This window comes from Lygodium microphyllum, chromosome 22 (genome assembly GCF_053477565.2).
Source record: "Lygodium microphyllum isolate KBCC chromosome 22, Lygodium_microphyllum_v1.1.10, whole genome shotgun sequence".
In the NCBI taxonomy this organism is placed as follows: Eukaryota; Viridiplantae; Streptophyta; class Polypodiopsida; order Schizaeales; family Lygodiaceae; genus Lygodium; species Lygodium microphyllum.
Window position 1 is genome coordinate 18,098,246 of NC_141156.1, and position 13,537 is coordinate 18,111,782.

Here is a 13,537-nt window from a genome sequence, read left to right on the forward strand (position 1 = left end):
GGGTGCTGTACATGAGTTTACAGCAAAGAAAAATGATGCTGAATGAAGAAAAACGAGCTCTTATTTATAAGAGAGGGAAAAGCTAGTACAAAAGGGGAAAGTGGAGTAGCACAAGACAAGTGTCCAGCCACATGTCATGAGATGTGACAAGTGGTGGGACACTTGGAAACTTGTGTGACAAGTGTCTTGACACTTGTCTCTTCTCTATGGCCTTCCTTTTTGGGCTGAATACTGTCAAGAATAGAAACAACCAAATTTAGTAAGCACAGTCAAAGTACAAAATTTACTACTTTTAGAATGACATCCTTATTTTTTAGGACTAGCATTTTTAGGCTAATTTGAGGCTCCTAAAATTTAGAGACCTCCTAAAAATAGGGACCCCCCAACATGGGTGTCATATGAAAACTTTTTCCGTGTACATCGCAAAAACGGTATCAGATTTTTCATGTGGCTTTCCTATGCAAAGAAATGTGCATTTCAAACTTTCAGCCCACACATGCACATTGTACAAGCATCTCATGATCATGCCATCTTGTTGATTGTAATTATCTGTTCTGGCGTATCTAGCCCACACTTCAAGGCATCAATCCTTTCTGTGTGCGAGTCTAACCCTGATGTGCATGAGTTCTGGTCACCACAGGCACCCAATCGGCCATATAGGTGGAAGTGTGAACTATCTTTCTCTAACCCACCACGTGAGTCCACCATAACCTGTGACCACTCATCAGTGGCCAGCTCCAATGCACTTTTCTTTATATCTAATTAATGCAAAGGAAACAAATTTAATAAATCATTATATAGATAAATTAATGAAAAAGGATACAAATTCTGTTTCTATAGAGTTGTGACACCACCATTAGTTAAATAGGAGCAAAACAAAACTTGGACTGAGATTTTCGAAGGGAAGTAAAATATGAGTGAAGCCTGTCAAATTATAATATACATTTGATACCCATCTAAAGTACTCATCAATGATACTAAGTTAATCCCTTAGAATTGAACTCACTGGAGCAATCTACTTGACATAGCAAAACCTTATGTGCTTTTATCCTATGAGAAAAGTTACTGTATTGAAACAAGTTGTAATAATCAAATTTCAGTATACACTTGCACAATAAAATAGCCAAAATGCCCCTCAAATTGGCACATAAAGGGTTTTTCTACGTAACAACTTAAAAGAGGAGCTCCTTCTCATTGATCTCATGCAAGAAACAAGGAACCTGGTAATAATTAGAGGTCAAGTGCCCATTCCTTGAGCAATAATCTTCACATATAATCATGCAATGAAGATGTTTATCCATAGATGATGCCTTGGGGGGGAGTCCTTGCATTGTGGACAATCAACTTTGGTGCTAACTAACTTGAATATAGTTGTTTTGTTTCCTTTTTGGTACATTTTCGGGGGATATGTGTGTGTTTTGGCTTAGAGGATGGCACATGACCTTTTCTGGCCACAAAAATTGCCCAAAAATAGCGTTACTATTTTGTAAAGAGAAGAAAATGTTGTTCCTCTCTCAGGTAAAGTCCAAATTTGGTGATGCAAAAGTTGCTTTGGGGGGTTTGAGGCACTCTGGTCTTGTTAGTCATGTCAAGTCCCCAATTTTTGTATAAAATCTTTTGTTTATATTTGGGCTAACTTTTTCACCTAAAACAAGTCATGCTAGCATAATATGTCCCAAGCCAGAAAACTTCCCTAGAAATGCTATTAATTATTGCATCCTTTGGCGATGTCTCACTTGTATTGTCATCGATACGACTTGCCATCTATGTGAGGAATCTTATGCACGCTAGAATTCTCCCTCAAGCAGCATCATCTAAAGCAAAACACCTTCATTGATGACAATGAGTGTATGTATTCATTGATGATAAAACATGGATTTGATGTGGTGAGTCCCTGTTGTTATGACATTGTGCCTCCATTCAAAACAATTGAAGGTCAAACTGAGGCATATTCAGGTTCATATACTTGAATTGCATTCATGGTTTTGACTGTCATCCTGCAAGGGAATGCCGAATCGCAAGCTGTGCTTTGGTGGCTCTACTAGGTACTTTCCTTGCTTGGAAAATCTTGTTTGCAGTAATAGTACATCCGTTGAATAATAGAGCTCTCTGTATCAGAGTTCCCTCTTGTACATCTGCAATCTCATGCTCACAAGTGATGGTGAACTTGAATTTGTATTAGTCCCACCTCCCTAGACTGATCTTCTCCTGACAACTTTTCAAAAAGATTAGGGAAATAGACCTATTTGTAAAATTCCCAAGTCCACCTTTCTTTTTCCTTTTCTATCCACCATCATCACCTTTCAAAATTCAGGTTGTCTTGTTTTTTTTTTGCAAATAACTGTGGCTAGTTATATTACTTCAGAAAAAAACCAGAATACAAAGAAGTGCTCATGCTCAACAGACTAGCTGGAGCTGATGCAGAGTCACAGATATATCAGATGTACAAGCCTCTCAGGGCAGTCTAGGGGGGGATGGGGGCAAGAAGCCATGGAGGGGGAAAATTCAGGTTGTCTTGCATCCCCTTGGTGTCTTTTTCCACTTTGTTCGATGCCACCATACATTGCCTCGCAATTTGACCTGGTTCTTCACACTTCTGGGAAGATTTTTCGAAGTCAATGTTCATTAGTTCATCGATGGACCATGGCGATAGTTCTCAAAGCAAAGATTATCAAAAAGAAATTGTCATTTTGGCTTGTTGTGAACATTAATATGAAAATTTTTATTTCTTTATCTCTCTATCTATTGCCTGGAAGGCTTCATAAATACAGCAATCATTAGAAAGATAGAGAAGCAGACTCTCATGAATAGATAATACAGTGGTATCTTGAGGCTTATTGTATGTGCATTTTGAAGAGCAGGATAGGAGGGACATTGAAAGTGACCTGTTTGGAGGGAGGCTACGAGCAGTCGCAGCAACAAATGCGCTTGAACTTGGAGTTGATGTTGGTAGCTTGGATGCAACACTTCATCTTGGCTTTCCTGGAACCATGGCTAGGTATAGTGTCTTGAAACCTCATTTTCTGAAAGTGTGGAAGATATCAAGATGAACTGGCAGTTTATGTTAAAATGTAAATACATCCTTCTGTGTTACCCATTTTCAAATTTCTTGCAACCACACTTTTGTTATATTGCATTCAAGACCAGATATTTCAAGATTAGTAAGACATGCTTCAAGGTTTTGTTTGAACAATGCCGGAGGTGAAATCTTCCTTGTATACACATAATTTTCAAGAAAATATAATTACAATATTTGTTTTTCAAGAAATCATTCACACAATGTGAGTTGATCTCTTTTAGTGCTAATTGCAAAATCCAGAGAAAGAAACTGCTCAGAAGAAAGTGGAATGTTTGCTACTAAGAAACAGTTTTCTATCCTCAAAGCTGTTCTGTCATCAGCCTACATACCATTGTTATTCGTAGCCATTGTTTGTGAAGTTGCTTTTTAGGCTCATTATTCTGTTTATAGACTTAGCTTTGTCTTGCTAAACACAAATGAACTCAAATATTTCCTTGGAAATGGATTTTTGTGAGGGTTTTAAACAAATACTCTTTGTGAATCTGGAAGTTTGCATGAGAATATGGGTAGAAGAGCCACAGTTCATCCATGCATTAGCTTAGGGTTAGTTCACATGTCTATAAATACAATATGGGAAGATGCTTCTTCCCATGGTGCAAGCAATAATATGAGAGTCTAGTTCACATAATTATTTAGAGGAAACTGAGAATATAGATGAAGAATGGCAGGTTGCATATGAACTCTAGGAGATAGGTTTGCACATACTTTCCCTTTGTCTCGATGCATGCCTTTTTTCTTTTCATTGCTCAAAAATTAAGGCTGCCCATGTGGACAATAGGTTGTCTGCTGGGTGGGCGTTAGTTCATGCTCTATGATATGGCAAAGCTAGTGCTGGAGCAAGCTTCAGGTGCTCTTTGGACGTGCAAGATGGGGGCATAGTTACATATATATGAATATGTGACAAGAACTGAATGTAAATGACGTGTTGCAATGGGCTTTCAAGAAATAAAAGAACCAACATGCATAATTACCATGTGGCAACATGTGAGCATCCATAAATACTGAATTGACATGTTACAACAGATGTTCAGGAAAGGAAAACACGGGATCGCATGCATCGTTCTCACTATCATGAAGTACATCAGAAAATAAGAAAAGTGGTTAATTTGGAACCACGTACATGGATAACCAGAGCGATCGTGATAGTTATGGACTGGAAGAATCCCTGACAGAAGGTGCTGAGCCTGCCAGTTTTGTGAACAGCTGTGAAGCTTCTGTGGGTGTAATACACTCAAGCCTTTGATGATAAATCAAAGAGAGGAGGCATGGGACATGTGAGCCCCCAGCCAGACTGACGATGTTTGTGAGCTGGAGGTGACCAGCCATACCACCACCCATCACCACATGGCCAACGTGCTCCTCTTAGCTTTTGGGATTGAAAGTACTGTTTCTATTTCATCAATTCTTAATAGAAGGCCCTAATATGAATCGTTAGCACATTGCATTAATGTGGTGAACTACGCACTGCTTCAGGGAACAACAGAGGTACTGATACCTATCAATGTACTGGGAATGGAAAACAATCTATATCTTGTGGTCCAGATGGGCCAGAGAACTGAGAGGTGTGCCCTAGGAAAACTGATATGGACTCCTTTTTTGGTGAAACCACTCTTGTATCAGTGTATATAATAGAATTTGTATCTTCATCTCAGAGCAGCGGCATCAATAACAATGGGCATTGGGGATTTTAAGTCTAGGCACATCACTTTATTTGGGAGCTCTAACTATTCCCTGGCCTTGATGAGTGAGTGGGTGCTAATGATTTGTTTGCATTGGCCCTAGTACTATTGTAGTCCACCACACTCAGGTTGTGCTCTAACTATTCCCTGGCCTTGCTGAATATTTCACTCCCTTCTTGTCTAAGATCAGCAATGCAAGTTTACCCACAGAGATAGGAATTTTGTTGACATGGTGTAAGAGGCCCCCCTAGATACTTGTTGTTTAGGGCCATTGTCCCTACTGATTCTATGCGCACTGTTTCTAGGATGATTAGGATTGCATACATTTATGGGGGATTTGTACTACAGCCAGTTCGGCTTTCATGTTCAATGCTCTAGATCATTAAAGAGAAGACTTTTTTTCTGCTTCTCTTGAATAAGCTGTTGGTAAATTTGAATATGAGAACAAGAAAAGTCACTTACGGATCTAATGATTGCTGCTACAAATCTGTCCTGAACAGTTCTGCCAATCCATAATACTCTGAATTGGTAGAATGTTCAACTGATACCAGCTTCCCAAGGTTTTCCTGACTGTGCTGTAATATGCTATACTTCTGAAACGAGAAACTTTTCCATGGCTCCCAAAACTAGGCTTCCTTTATACTGAAGGATGGTGAGAAGCTACAGTGGTCCATCTCTTAGAATCTCCATCTTGAATGGTCCAAGGCCGCTCTGCTAATGTGTTGAGGGGTGAATCTCTTGTGTCTCGCAATAATGGCTCTAATCTAACTATGGTATGGGCCTCTTAGACGTTGGCTAGTGAAACCGGTTTATGACTCACATAAAGTGGTAGTTCCTTCAATAAACACCTGGTCTTTTCACACACACAAATAGAAACCTCACACCCTCACTCAACACCAGATTGGCCCTGAAGACCGGCACCCCTCTCAGTATTTCTTTATCAATTAAAAGATGGAAAGTTACAAAAAAAATGAAATGTTCCAAAATACATAACCTGTGAACAGTTGGTTTTCATCTTTTTTGAGTAAATCCCAGCTGCATAAGGACAATACAGCATGATCAAATCAACATCCCTTTTAGGAAAGCATTTCTTGTAGCCATAACTCAATGATTCATGTGCAGAATTGCAATTTACAGATCTCTGAATTCACTGTTCTTACTTTCCAGCATTTCCAAAACAATATCCCTTTAAGGAAAGCATCTTCTGTGACCAAAACTCAATGATTCATGTGCAGAATTGCAGTCTGAAAATCTCTGAATTCACTGTTCTTACTGTTCAGCATATCCAGAACAACATCCCTTTTACTCTGGCATCATTCCAGTAGTAAAACAGTCCCATGAACAGTACTAAATCAGAGCTGAAAAACTCTATTCCTGTGTAGCATGGTCATTACTTCCTTTAGTTCTTGCATTGGAGAAGCCAACAGCTGCTCCTGAACGTGGACAGTGAGGCTCTTGCCTCAACAGAAGTGCAAAGAAAACACAAAGTTGTACCTTCGATGGAATCAGCCCATCATGGAGAGCATTTCCTTTGAGAATAGAGAAAGAGTTGACTAGAGGGAGCAAGCTCTACCTTCGTACATGAGTCAGAGACGAAGAAGTACTCTCCATGGCTAATGAAACTGCAGCAATCTATCCTCAGCTCCTAAAAACTTCCTTCTCGGATCTGCCCCTTATGCCTATTACGTTTTTGTTTAATGCTCTCTCTCTCTCTTTCGGGAATTTATGCCACATGGCATACATGTAACAATTTTTCCGTTTAAACCTTCCGGTCTAAAATTCTCCATGATCGGTGCAAAATTTGACCTTGGCATAGACCAAAGAATTAATCCTCGTGCAAAAACGAAGATAATGATGCGGACAAATGTTGGGATCCAAAAATAGTAACTCCCTAAAGTTTAGGGATGGTGACCCCTGTATTCCTCAAGTTGTTCTGAGCAACTTTTATCATTGCAACCACATCAAAAAGTGTAATGTGGCTTAGTTACGGTGACTTTTATTCCGTGAGCATTCTTACATTTGCATCTTCTGTCTTGGCCAGGCTCATTGTCCTACACCATCTTGAGTGGCTAAGCACACAGTCCCAAACCACTGGCATTCTATTCTTCAATGCCGATTCAATATGGAACGAGTCCTAAGGCTCAGACAAACCATTAGTCCAATTTGTCCCAATGGCTGCCTTTTCTGGCAATGCAAAGATTCCGGCTTAATCCAAAGAACTCTGGGGATAAAAAGCAACAACAACTAAAGAAAAGAAAAATAAAATATTTATATAAGTAAATAAGAAAAGCAAATGCAAAAAGTATCACCACTTGGTGACATACCCCCCTCTTGAAAGAAGTAAGCAACCTCGATCGCATGCCACACATGCAAACGGATGACACAGGACGATAACAAGATTCTCCATGTTATTAGTGCCATCACATGCATCACTTGCTAATAGATGATACGGGGCGATGGTAGGAGTTTTTCCCACTACCATTTGTATCATTGCATATTCAAGTCTCACATAGGTGGAGGATCACATCTTGTATCCAACTATGATCACTAGGAGCCTTTCTAATAGACACGTTTCCGGATGCAACACAAGGCAATAGCACGAATCCCAGAACTATTAGTGTCACAACATGTATAATCATTCACCTAAAGTGTAGCAAATACAACTTCAAAGCACTGAGATTTCATCCAATGATACACATGTTAATGCTAAGTGTAAACGATACATTGTGCATTATTCAATGAGATGCAGTATTCAATTGTAGAATAGAGAATGTACATTGCTTCAAAAAGTATTCTGAGTCACTGTAGGTTCCAACAAGAAAGCTTCTCGGTAAAGTTGCAATAACTAAGGCGAATCTACCAATTTAGCCTCCTCCATCCATTTGGCATCCATTGGTGAATAGTTCTTGAACTTCACCAAAAATCTTCTTGTAACTCTACCTTTCACTTTCCTATCCTTATGTGCCAGGATCTGCTCAAGAACTAGAATCTCATCTAATTCCTCTATTTGAGGCTATTCCTCTTGAACCATATCTTCTGGCACTTCACTAATAAAAGGCCTCAATAGACTCACATGGAATGCATCATAAATTTTCCAATTTTCTAGCAATTTCAGCCTATATGCCACATCATTGATCTTCTCTGAGACTTGAAAAGGGCCATAGTAACGCATACTCAGCTTTGGAAACAAACATTCCTTGCCCTTCTATTTTCTCAAACATGCCCTTTCAAAACACAATAAGACCCAATCATCCTTTTTGAACTAGAGTTTCCGACAATGACTATCAGCAACTCTTTTCTGTTTAGCTTGTGACTTTTCTAAGGCATACTTGATCTTTTTATATGCTTCTTCCCAATCTTTTACATAATGATCTGCTTTAAAAATGTAAATGGGAGGCAATTTCTTTCCACCTTCCAGATCTCAAAAGGTGCTTTGCCAGTAGGTGAGTGCACTGTATTATTCCATGCATATTCAACCAATGGCAAGTAGTGTTCCCAATAAGTCTTATGATCTGAAACATAACACTTGAGTAGATTTAAAACATTCGAATTTGCTTCTTCAGACTGTCCATCAGTTTGTGGATGGAAAGAAGATGAAAATTTCAGCGTAGTGCCCATGTTTCAAACAATGCTTTCCAAAAGAAACTAGTCATTCTTGGGTCTCTATCACTCACAATTGACTATGGCATTCCATGGTACTTAGCATGTGTTCTAACTTTACCTTTTTTCTTACAGGAATGAAATGTGCCTGTTTGCTGAATTTGCAAATGATAGTCTGAATTCCATCATTCCCTGAAGAAGTTATTGGAAGATCAAAAATGAAATCCATGGCAATACTTTCCCATGGCCTTTGTGGAATAGGCAATGGTTGCAATAACCCTGGTACCTTCTGTCTATCAAATTTGACATTTTGGCATACAAGGCAAGATCTAACATATACATCACTTTCTAATAAAACTTTTGACCTTAGTTGTTTTGTAACGCATAGTCTTCCATGCATCATGATAAAGCCTTCTTTGAACACATAATGATCATGATGTTGGCCATTGATCAATTATTCATAGATTTCAGAGAAATCTTCGTCATCAGCATACTGCTCTTTCATATCATCCAATTCATGGTGATAAGAAATTGAAACAGCTAACACTTGTGATTTGTGAGATAAAACATCTGCAACTACATTCTTCTTGCCTTCCACATGCACTATCTGAAAATAAAACATAGATAGGGAATTTTCCCAACGCATGTGTTTCTCTAACAATTTAGCCTGTGTGAGAAAGTATCCAAGTGCTTGATGATCCGTTTGCACTACAAAATTAGCCCCAAGCAAATAGTGCTTCCAACTAGAACGTGCATGAATCATAGCTAATAACTCTTTCTTATAAATTTGGTAAGTCCTTTCAATGACAGAGAGTACTCTACTCTCGTATGCCACAACTCGGCCATTCTGCATTAATACACCACCAATGCTATTTCCACATGCATCACACTGCACTATGAATGGCTTAGACAAATCTGGCATAAAAGTATTGGATTTGTAGTCATTTTCCCCTTCAAACATCTAAATGCTGATTTCTCTTTGTTAGTCCATTGCCATTTGAGATCCTTCTTTTCAAGCACATGTAAAGGAGAAGCAATCTCTGCAAAGTGTCTTACAAATCTTCTATAGTAAGAGCATAGGCCAAGGAAAGTGCGGACATCATGAACGGTTTTCAAGTCTGGCCAAGAGACAATTGCTTCTATCTTTGCAGGATCCATCTTCACACCATCTTTAGAAACTATGTGCCCAAGGAAGTGAATCTCTTCTAAAAAAAATTCACTATTCTTGCCATTAATGAGCAATCTGTTACGCTTAAGCTCATTAAAGACTGTAACTAAGTGTTTTCTATGCTTCTCTTGATTCTTTGAAAAGATAATCATATCATCAAAGAATGTGCCAACAAAACTTCGATAAGGGCAGAAAATTCTATCCATCATCCTGTTAAACGTAGCAGGAGCATTGGTCAATCCAAACGGCATGACTAAAAATTCATAGAGACCAAATGTCGTTCTAAAACTAGTCTTATGGATATCCTCTGACCTGATTCTGATCTAACGGTACCCACTTTTCAAATCTATCCTGCTATACATTCTTGCTCCCTGTAATCGATCAAGAATGTTATCTATCCTCGGAATCGGAAACCTATTCTTGATCGTGTTTTTATTCAAGGCTTTGTAGTCAATACATATTCGCCAAGAGCCATCCTTTTTCTAAACTAGCAACACAGGTGAACAAAACGGAGAACTACTAGGCTGAATTAGTCCCTTCTCTAAAAGCTCATTAACCGATGTCATAATCTCTTTTTGCTACGCTTCATTGACCCTGTACGGGTGGCATATTGGCCGGACTAGTCCCTGGAATAAGATCTATGGTATGATCTTCAAGCCTCTCAAGGGGTAACTCTCCTGGTAACGAATCTAAGAAAGAGTCACTGAATTTATCTAAGAAAGCCCTTCTACTTTTATCTAGTACAAACACATTATTGTCAACTTCATTAACTTGCTTTGCAAAAACCAAATACGGAGAAATATAATTTTTCATTATAAAAGTAATTGCAGAAGCAAAAACAATTGGGACAGACTCTTCTTTAAGCTTCACATCTAACACATGAGTCTTGCTCCTATGTATGAGAGTAATCGTTCTATTGTAAGTATCCAAGATAGCATGCTTCATGTGGCACCATGGAATACCCAAGAGAACATCACAACCCTCTAAAGGCATTATATGGAACTCCTTTGTGTCCACATAGCTTTGAATGTGCATACGAAGTTTGCCAAGAATGGGGGTGACAGGTTCAGTATGTCTTGGGCATGCCAAATCTGCGTATCCAACTGGTCCCATTTCCTCGGGACGTATACCCAGCTCAGCTGCCAATGCCGGTGAGATAAAGTTTTCACAAGCTCCAGGATCAAAGAAAATAAGCACTGTGGAATCTCTTATCTTTCCCCAAGCTGTGCACAATTCTGTAGCATCATCTGCAGCTGATTGATCTCCCACCATATCATGCACTAAGCCAATGTTGGGCTTCTTTTTACTTGGCACATCTTTATCCTCCTCATCTTTAGAAGATTGTTGTGGGCACTTAGAAGCAATATGGCCTTTCTTTTCACGTATAAAGTATTTCCTAGCCATCATTAAAGCCTTTCTTTCTTCAAATGATTTGCCAAAAAGTGGCCTCTTTTGTCCTTTGCCCTGTTTAAAAGAAGTCTGAGGTTGCTGCTGAAATCTTTTCTTCCAAAAAGACTTCTTTGTAAAGCTGGTCCTTTTTTGAAATTGCTTCTTCTTGCCAGGATCCTACTTAAACTAAAAATCCTTCTTTTTAGTGCCTTTACAGCTGTCAGCTTTTCCACACCAGCATTTTCAATTAACTGTACCATATTTGTAACCCTAGCCTTGGTACAATAATCCCTGATGGCTTCGGGCAAACCGCAATAGTACTTTTCAATTTGTTCTAACAAGGGCATTGTCTTGTAAGAACTCACGGGCAAAAGTGCTTCCTAAAATTTCTTATTGTACTCTTCTAAATCTGCACAATTTGTTGCGTCCAATTTATGCCATGTAGTCATGACATCTACTTCAAATGTGTTAGTTAACCATGAGGCTGCAAACTACTGTTTAAAATGGGCCCAAGTGGCAAGTGCATATCCTTGCATCAACAATATGTTCCACCACTGCAAAGCATTACCTTTCAAAAAGTTGTAGCCTTCCGCACCTCAGAAGTCTCAGTAAAATTCCCTCCAATGTAAGATGCATCAAACTGATGTATAAATGTCAAAGCTTTCAGCTTATCTTGCATACCACTAAAGGTTTCAAACTTTAATGCCTGACCACCCTCTTTATAGTCTTCAAGCTTTGAACTTTTTGGTGTCAGGTTGTCATAGACAAGTGGCTGTAAAAAGGGAAGTCCCTTAGGCGCATTATCAGCATTCATTTCACCTGTCTTAGCTGCCATATGCCCAGTAGGCTGAAAAAAACCAGCCGCTGCATTTTGTACTCCAGGCATCAAATAAGGACTCTGCAAAGTCTGATAAGCGGGCTGTAGACCAATATTAGCAAAAAGTGGGTTCACTGCATCAATAGGCATTGTTCCTGGTGGCTCTCTAGGCAAGTATTGCTGATAACCCGTGGGTAATCCAGCCATTGCTTGAAGAACCAACCCACGACCAAAGTAACTACGATAAGTAGCAAATTGAGGAGGAATAGTCTACTGTGCCATTTGTGCATAACTGCCTTGACCATTCACTCCCTGGTCCTGTGCTTGTACTTCTTGTTGCACTGGACTTATCTCCATGTTTGGTGTCTTTTCCACATCCTCACACACTTTAGAGGTTTGCCTTTTTGAGCACTCCATGGTATGATGTGATGACTAAGCTTGAGAATCCTCATTATGTGACTTCAAAAATTTTTGCATCCCAGGATTCTTTACAAGCTATTGAAAAGAGCCAACCATACTGAGGAGTTGTGCCATAAACAAGTCCTCATGTTCTTGCTCCTCATCCTGTGGTTCAATGTCGGTTCTAGATGGTGCTGACACCTGTGCACCAATACTCTCTCTTTGGTGTCTATGAGCAAAAGAAGAACTCTCTTCTTCATGAGGAAGTTTTCCTTTGCCTTTATCCGTGTTTGCCATCTCTCTAGTCCTGTAATCTCTATAAAACCTGTGTGTATGGCCTTTTCACCCAAAACTGTCCGAGCTTAAATTCTTATAGAAAAGAATTCAAATCCCAGGGATGGAACCATGAAACCGGTCTATGACTCACATAAAGCGGTAGTTCCTTCATTAAACACCTAGTCTTTTCACACACAAACAAACAGAAACCTCACTCCCTCGCTCAACACCAGTTTTGCCTCAAAGACCAGCACCCCTCTCGGTATTTCTTTATCAATTAAAAGATGGAAAGTTACAAAAAAAATGAAATGTTCCAAAATACATAACCTGTGAACAGTTGGTTTTCATCTTTTTTGAGTAAATCCCAGCTGCATAAGGACAATACAACATGACCAGATCAACATCCCTTTTAGGAAAGCATTTCTTGTAGCCATAACTCAATGATTCATGTGCAGAATTGCAGTCTACAGATCTCTGAATTCACTGTTCTTACTTTCCAGCATGTCCAGAACAATATCCCTTTAAGGAAAGCATCTTCTGTGACCAAAACTCAATGATTCATGTGCAGAACTGCAGTCTGCAAATCTCTGAATTCACTGTTCTTACTGTTCAGCATATCCAGAACAACATCCCTTTTACTCTGGCATCATTCCAGTAGTAAAACAGTCCCACGAACAGCACTAAATCAGAGCTGAAAAACTCTATTCCTATGTGGCATGGTCATTACTTCCTTTGGTTCTTGCATTGGAGAAGCCAACAGCTGCTCCTGAACCTGGATAGTGAGGCTCTTGCCTCAACAGAAGTGCAAAGAAAACACAGAACTGTACCTTCGATGGAATCAGCCCATCATGCAGAGCATTTCCTTTGAGAATAGAGAAAGAGTTGACTAGAGGGAGCAAGCTCTACCTTCGTACATGAGTCAGAGACGAAGAAGTACTCGCCATGGCTGATGAAACTGCAGCAATCTGCCCTCAGCTCCTCAAAACTTCCTTCTCAGATTTGCCCCTTATGTCTATTACGTTTTTTTTAAATGCTCTCTCTCTCTCTTTTGGAAATTTATGCCACATAGCATACATGTAACAATTTTGCCGTTTAAACCTTCCAGTCTAAAATTATCCATGATCGGTGCA

The 13,537-nt window shown here is 39.4% G+C and overlaps 1 protein-coding gene across 7 annotated transcripts in view; it reads left to right on the plus strand.

Moving 5' to 3' along the window:
- The window catches only part of LOC148016928 (UBQ, helicase-c and DEAD-like helicase domain-containing protein), a 263,742-nt gene that overhangs the window by 175,850 nt on the left and 74,355 nt on the right, over positions 1-13,537 (plus strand). For all 7 annotated transcript variants that reach the window (XR_015687890.1, XR_015687891.1, XM_087663100.1 and 4 more), the window contains one exon: positions 2,862-2,998. Coding sequence is in view for 5 of the 7 variants with exons in the window: in XM_087663100.1 (XP_087519226.1) it covers positions 2,862-2,998 (137 nt within the window). In the remaining 2 variants the exon portion in view is untranslated. The remainder of the gene's footprint in view (positions 1-2,861; positions 2,999-13,537) is intronic.